Raw genomic sequence first — 7,694 nt, forward strand, 5'->3', positions numbered from 1 at the left:
ACAATTTTCATTTCTTACGTATGAAATCAATTTCAAAGACTGTTTTTATTTTTATTTTTTTAAAATCAATTCTTCAAAATGAAGACTTAAAATTCAAGCTAATTCTACCTACACACTACTAAAATGGTTGAGAATAATAAATGCTTCATTGAGAAGCTAAATAGTTGAGAATAATAAATGCTTCATTGAGAAGCTCAATAGTTGGCATGAGAACACTACAACAAAAAACTCTTTTGCCGGCAATTATTTAGTGACAATAAACTATTTGCCGCTAATTTATTCTATAAACACAAATATTTGCGGTAATTAAACTTTCACCAGGAAAGAGTGCTTCTTTACTAGCAATTCAAAGTAATGGTCGGAAAAAGTTAGTCCTGACAAATAAAATCCAATTTTCATCTTCCCTCTAATTTTTTCGTGTGAAATATTCCCGCCTGGATACATTCACCCTTAAATTGCAAAACTATCATCTCTAAAATTGATTAGACCTCTCTCTATCTCACGATTGTCGGCAGCCAACTCATCTCACACTGTCGCCGGCCACCACCACCAGGTAATGTCTCTCTACTATTTTTCTATGTCTATCTTTTTATCATTGTGGATGACTCTCTCTTTCTGAAGCGCAGAAATTGAAGCTTGTAAACAAGATTCTTGACTTTTTTCTATTATAATTTTGTATTTATATTTAGTGTAGAAGAGTCTCCGTTTCCCCAGACTTTATTTAGGTCTATATATCGATTAGATAAATGAGTTCTAAATATAGATTCAATCGGTCATTAAGCACTAGAGTTTCATGAATAGTCAAAATTAACTGCTCTTTTGTTCTCTATGTACTTTCTACCCTATCTGCTTCTTCTTCATACTTTGGTAAGGCTTATTAATTTTTATTTTTTTTCTTTTGTCCGGCATCCTCTACTATAAGGATCTATATTGACTTTTTAAACTTGAACATTATCCATAATTTTGATGCAACAACTAAAAAAAGTGAAATACAAGGTGTAATTTGGTTGATTTAGTCTTGTGAAAAATGAAAATTTCATTTGATAAATTGGATTTGTAATGTGGGGATATCACTGGAAATCTAAAGACAGGCACTCTAGACACAAACTCAAGAGTTCTTTTAAATTTCTTGTTGTGAGTATAGCTTAATTGCATATAATTTTCTTAATAATGATGGATAGAATCTTGTTGTCTTAGTCTTGTGGATCTTATCCACATTTTTTGAAGGTAAATGTCGAAAATATTTTTCTAAATGCTTCAAAATAATAAAAGAAAAAGAGTATTACACGTATTTTTGCGATGTTCTGTCTTCCATTATTCATAATATTAGTGTTTGGTGTGGATATTGTTATAGTGTATTGTGATAGTTTATTGTAGAAGCTAGCAGAGCATCACATCGTACAACTACATCAGGTTCTAGTAGTTTTGCTATTGTAAACATAATTGGTTGATATGCTAGTGTAGAAGTCGATTAACATTACCCGGTATAAAAGCTTCAATTGGTCTATTTATGCAGAGAAATTACTGCTCCGAAGCTATTTTATATGAATATTCAATTTGATGAATTTGAACGAGGCTCTTCATTTGTAACTATCTAAGAGTTGTTCATTCACTTTATTCAAAAATGGATGAATAACTTGTTCTTGATGTTGCTCTAAATCCCTGTTAATGTTCTTCACAATTGATTGGTAAATAGCTTTTGTTGTAAGATGAACTCTCATTTCTTTTTACCTTTTAACTGATGCTTCTCATATATCGATGATTCCATTATTTCATGAAGGCACTGCTTTATTGGGATCTGTATGTGCCAAAAGGATTGGACTCATCCAGGATTTATTTTACATGAAATAATATTGAGTTCAAGGGACTGCATTAGCATCAGAGTAACATCGTGCAGTTATATTGCTTATCACTTGAATAGACCAGATAGGATGCAGGACAATTCAGTAAATGATAAAATAAATCATGTGAAGGTAGCAAGATTTCTAATGATAAGTTGTTGTAACTGATCCTGGTTGGCTCCTTTCCTTCCATGTCAATGTTTTTAATATGTAGTGGATGTGGTTCATATTTCTTGTTGCAGGGTGCAATGTGTTTTCTAACTTTGTTATCACAGTTTCATCAACTTATGCTCAAGAGGGTCCAGACTGCTCATGTATGAATTTCATTTCCCTAGGCAACTTATCTCGCCTTATGTTCTCATACATCATGCATTCATTCCTTTTTGTCTAATATTTGAGTAATAGGTCTCTCTAGTGAGACACGACAAGTTTTGTGTAAGCATACAATTTAAATAGGACTTTTGAACAATATTTTGCGGGGCCTCATCTAACCTGTTGTTGTCGATCTTCATAAAAAGAAAAGATATGTTGCTTCCAAAGAATTGAGAAATATATTTTTTCTTTTCCTTGTTTACTATTCTTTCCTTGTCTTTCCCTGTTGACATCAAGGATAGATATAAAATCTAATGAATTATATAATCAAGTGATTGAAGATATCCTAATATTATAGAAGGTCCAATGATCATGTCTTTTCAGTCTTCATATGTGATTTAAGTGTGCCATATATTTTCAAGATGGCAAAATTTTCCATTTTTAAAAAAAAAAATCAGAAGAGCATGAAACTTTTTCATGGTACACTTGAAATTTGACTCGATAAAAAACTTACTCGAGATTTGAAAAACTCCAAAGATGATTTGGCAGAGTATCAAGTTCTCTTCAACAATAAGTGCATATGTATTTGAGTTCTAAGCTTTACTTCCATATTGATACATGGTGAACTAAACGGTTAGTAAATATGTTTAATTGTATCAAGTTAATTGGTCACAGTTACTGGAGATGATAAGTGAGGGTGGAAATATATGCTCGATAGTGGTTGAGCAATGCACAAGTGGAAGGAGGTAAAGTCATTAATGGAGAGTTTTTGTTATCTCTGTCTTTTTGTGATAAGCTGAGAAAGTATTCGATGCAGTAATTTTTTGTATTGACTTAGTTCTATCTTGGTATTGAGTTATTATTAATAAATTACCTTTACTTATCAATTGTCCTCCATGTGTGATGAGATTCAATCTCGTTTTGGTCTTTCATTAGATAACTTTTTCTGCTAACATCAGTAAATATGTGGTATCTACATTTGCTACTATACTGCAATTAATATTTACGTGTGCAAACTGAGATTGATGTATTTGATTAATAGTGTTGCAATTTATTAGATAATATTCATGCTGAAAGTTTTGAGGAAGCTTTCTTCCGATTAACATCCCTTTAATTGTTAAGATCATGATAATAGACTTTGTCTACAGATCATAGCATGCACAATACATTTACTATGCTGGTGTAATTTGACGGGCTTATCTGGTGCAATATGGCTCCTTTTCCTTGTGCGTAAGAGCTGTTGATCTGGAGAAATACCTATCATTTTGATACACAAATAGATTTTCAAGCTGATGTATGTTGTGAAAATCGTGTGCTGCACTTTGAGTTGTGTAGCTACTGCAAGAATAAGTTCAGCTGGTGTATTTAGGCTCTTATGTACTGGAAAACATTATCCAAATCGGATATTCTCACGGTTGGATGAAGAGCTCATGAAAAGAATTTTGGGTAAACTAAATGGATGCATTGAAGAATGTAAAGTCTTTTTTGAGGAGTGTAAAGGTTTCATTGAAAATTGTGATTCAATTAATAAGGAAAAACCTAACCCTAACCCTAATCCTAGAAATATTCAAAAAACCATACTATAAATACATTATTAATCTCATTCATCCAAATTATATATTCTAATTCAAAATTCTCTTAAAATAACAATGGAAAGAACCCCTACAAAGAAAATTATCGATGAACCTCTTCATGGTTCACCCATTAACCACAACATCCTCTACCAGGATGTTAGAAACAAGTTGAAAAATCTGAAGACAGAGACAAACCTACTGATGCTACGGTTGACAAGGGAAATTGGAGCGGACCATGTGAAAAGATTTCTTCTTGATTCATACCCTCTCACTTCTTGCTATGATATGCTTGAGGAACTTCTAGCTGAGCAAGATGAAGAACCCGATACTCCCGTTATCGTTATAAGCAGTGACACCGAAGCCGCCTCTAAGGCTTCAAAATCTGTTAATCAAAAGAGTGAAGAGTAAAAGTTTGTGTTTTTAAGTTGTTTTGTGATGCATGCCATGTTGTTAGCATGGTATGCTAAAAGTATCTTTCAAATATTATTTGGAATATGTTGAAAAGTATCAATTAATCAATGAAAATACTTATTTAGTATTTCTTCTGCTTCCTTTACTTTTGATTCTTAGTTTTTGCTACATGTTTTAAAATATTTTTGCTTCCTTTATTCTCTGGTTCCAAATATTATCGAGCCAAAAGAAATACCCTTTTTTGAGGTATAAATATGGTCACTTTACCTATCTATAATAATATAAATATTGTCACTCTAATATTAAAAGAATAAATTAAGGAAGAATAACTAGAAAAGTAATACTGACATAGTGTAGGTGAAATTTCTATTTCAATAAATTAATGAAAAAATTAAGGGATATCTCAGAAAATCAAAACGAAAGGAGAGTTGACAGCATCATAGAACCATCGATAGTGAGCTAAAACAGATATCACACAGCATTATGTTGGCAGTTTTACAGCAACAATCACTTTACTCAAATGTTTTACTGCTTATGTAAACATGCCGAAAATGCAAAAGAAGATCCAACATATGTATGTATCAGTACTTCTAATAAGGGTTTCCAATAATACAGAATTAAAATAAAATTTTCAATGAGCAAAAGCACTATCTGACCTAAATAAATAAGAAACCTCAGTGTTTCAAGGAATTTATCCAGTTTTCACTGTGAAACTCAATGTGCATAATTCAATTAAGCAAAGCAAAATCACTATCTCATGGTTTGAGTGAATGGCACGATTAATTTGAGGGCATTCACACAAACCAAGTCAAATCAACCCAGCAAGAATGAATATAAGGGAATCAATAAAATATAGTTGCTGGTGATCAATAAAATATTTATTTTCACCAAAAAAAATGTGACGACCCAAAAGGGTCATCACTTGTTTTTAAAATAAATTTTACGTTCTGAGGCCTTAAAAACATCTTTTAGCATCACCTCAATTTGCGTGCGCAGTCTGGGCGTGTAGCAAGAAAGCCTAAATGTAAAAATCTATGAAAAAATGATAAATTTTGACTATAAAATGATCTAATTTGACTTCGGTCAACGTTTTGGATAAACGGACCCGAACCCGGACCCGTGATTTGACGGTCCCAAAAGGTCCTTAGGAAAGAATGGGACTTGGGCGTATGCCCAGAATCGAATTCCGAGGCCCCAAGCCCGAGAAATAAATTTTTAAAAGAAAATTATTTTCTGAAATTATTTAAAGGATTTGGGAATGAATTTGATTAGAACATGTTGGTATCGGGCCCGTATTTTGGTTCCGGCACCCGATACAGGTCTTATATATGATATAAGATAATTCTGTGAAGTTTGGTGAGAAACGGAATCCGTTTGACGTGATTCGGACCTTAAATGCAAAATTTGATGTTTTAAGAAGTTTTGAAATATTTCCTTGATTTTGAGTTTTAATTCGATGTTTATGATGTTATTTTGGCGATTTGATCGCACGGATAAGTTCATATGGTGTTTTTGAGTTAGTACGTATATTTGGTTTGGAGCCCCGAGGGTTCGGGTGAGCTTCGGGTAGGTTCCGGGATGTCTTAGGATTAAAAAACACAGTTATTGCAGGTTCAGAGAAATTTCAAATCTCTGAACCCGCTAGTGCGGTCCGCGAGAAATCGTGTGCGACCGCGGAAGGGGCCAGTGCTGTCCGCAGTCGACTTTGTGCGGTGCGCGGCGGAGAGTTGTGCGGCAGCAGTCGACTTTGTGCGGTCCGCACAGGGTCACTGGACTGCAGTATCTCAGGAAAGGCTGTGCGGCCGCAGTCCATTTTGTGCGGTTCGCACAGGGGGTCTGAGAGGGGTATAAATAGATGGGATTTTCAGTCATTTTTCATTTTTCAAAACCCCAAAAACATAAGAGGCAACTTTCCAAACAACCTTTCTTCTCCAAAACATTGGTAAGTGATTTCTAACTCATTTTCTTTACTTTTTAACTTCTTTTTACAAGATTTCATCCTAGAATCTAGGGTTTTCATGGGGGAATTGAGAATTTTAGGAAAAACCTAAGAATATTAAAATTTAGGGAGTTAGACCTCAAATTGAGGTCGGATTCCAAAACCAATTATATATCCGGTCTCGGGGGTGAATGGGTAATCGGGTTTTGGTACGAATTTCAGGATTGGACCAAGCAGGCCCGGGGTCGATTTTTGACTTTTGGGTAAAACTTTAGGAAAACTCATTTTCATGAATTGGGGTTGATTCATTTAGCGTTTATTGATGTAATTAAGTAACTTGTGACTAGATACGAGCGAAGTGCAGGTGGAATCAAGGGGTAAAGCAATAATTGAGACGTGAATTGTGTTCGTGGCATCGAGGTAAGTGTTTGGTCTAACCTTAGCTTGAGGGATTAGGAGTTGAGTCCTATTTGTTAAGTGTTAATTGTTGAGTACAACGTATAGGCAGGGTGACGAGTATCTATACGTTGGTGTCTAGCATGCCCGTAAGTCTTTACATTGTGATTTTCATGACTTTGTTGTATCTTTCATGCCTTGGTGATGGTATCTATACGATGTATAAAGTTTGTGGAAGGAATTGTGACACTTATGAACATTGAGGAGTGTTGGCTCAAGTTATGTAACGAATTGTGAAAGTGTAAGTGATAATTGAATCTCTAGAGCATTGGCTCGAGTTATGAAGTGAATTGTGAAGTAAAAGTGAGAAAGAAAAGAAGTTATCATGTTGACACCCTAGCCGAGCTATTGTCGATTTATTTGTTATCTCCCTTGCCGGGATGTTAATATTATTGATGTTGTTCCCTAGCCGGGATTTATTTGTTGAAATGTTGTTCCCTTGCCGGGATCTTTATTGCAATTTCATTTTATTCCCTTGCCCTATTGTTTGTGATTGTTGTTTGGGTGAGGAAGAGTGTTAAAGCACGAAGGGTGATGCCGTGTATGATTGTGAGGAAAGAGTGTAAAGCACGAAGGGTGATGCCGTGCCGCACGATGTACCATTCCGTGCCGATCCTATTGATTATATGGTGAGGAAACAGAGTAAAAGCACGAAGGGTGATGCCGTGCACATTTTATTATATAATTTCTTGGTGAGGACGAGAGTAAAAGCACGAAGGGTGATGCCGTGCATTTATTGATTTCCGATTCTTTATTGATATCCGAGTTATGTTGTTTCCTTTGTCAGTTGATGTCTTTCTATTTGGAATTGTTATCTCCCCCACAGCATGCTCCCCCTCCCACATTGACTGGTTATCTCTGTATTTCTTTTCCCGCTGTATATATATATTTGAACTGCACAAGTTTATTTGGTAATCTGGTCCTAGCCTCGTTACTATTTCGCCGAGGTTAGTCTAGGCACTTACCAGCACATGGAGTCGGTTGTGCTGATACTACACTCTGCACTCTTTTGTGCAGATCCCAGTGCTGTTGACTTTGGACCGTAGGTTGGAGGCTACTTTTAGTTCACGCGGAGATCCAAGGTAGACCTGCAGGCGTCCGCAGGCCCTGGCGTCTCCTCTATCCTTATTTCCTGTTTTGTTTTCCTTTTATCCAGCATTA

At 35.2% G+C, this 7,694-nt stretch overlaps 1 protein-coding gene across 1 annotated transcript; it reads left to right on the forward strand.

Annotated features, from left to right (window-relative positions):
* The first annotated feature begins 486 nt into the window (after positions 1–486).
* LOC109216864 lies at positions 487–3,487 on the forward strand. Its single transcript, XM_019381082.1, has 4 exons — positions 487–553; positions 1,781–1,973; positions 2,084–2,155; positions 3,302–3,487. The coding sequence occupies exons 2-4, from the start codon at positions 1,803–1,805 to the stop codon at positions 3,395–3,397; spliced, it is 339 nt and encodes a 112-aa protein (XP_019236627.1). The 5' UTR covers positions 487–553; positions 1,781–1,802; the 3' UTR covers positions 3,398–3,487.
* The last annotated feature ends 4,207 nt before the right edge of the window (positions 3,488–7,694 follow it).

This window comes from Nicotiana attenuata, unplaced genomic scaffold, assembly GCF_001879085.1.
Source record: "Nicotiana attenuata strain UT unplaced genomic scaffold, NIATTr2, whole genome shotgun sequence".
In the NCBI taxonomy this organism is placed as follows: Eukaryota; Viridiplantae; Streptophyta; class Magnoliopsida; order Solanales; family Solanaceae; genus Nicotiana; species Nicotiana attenuata.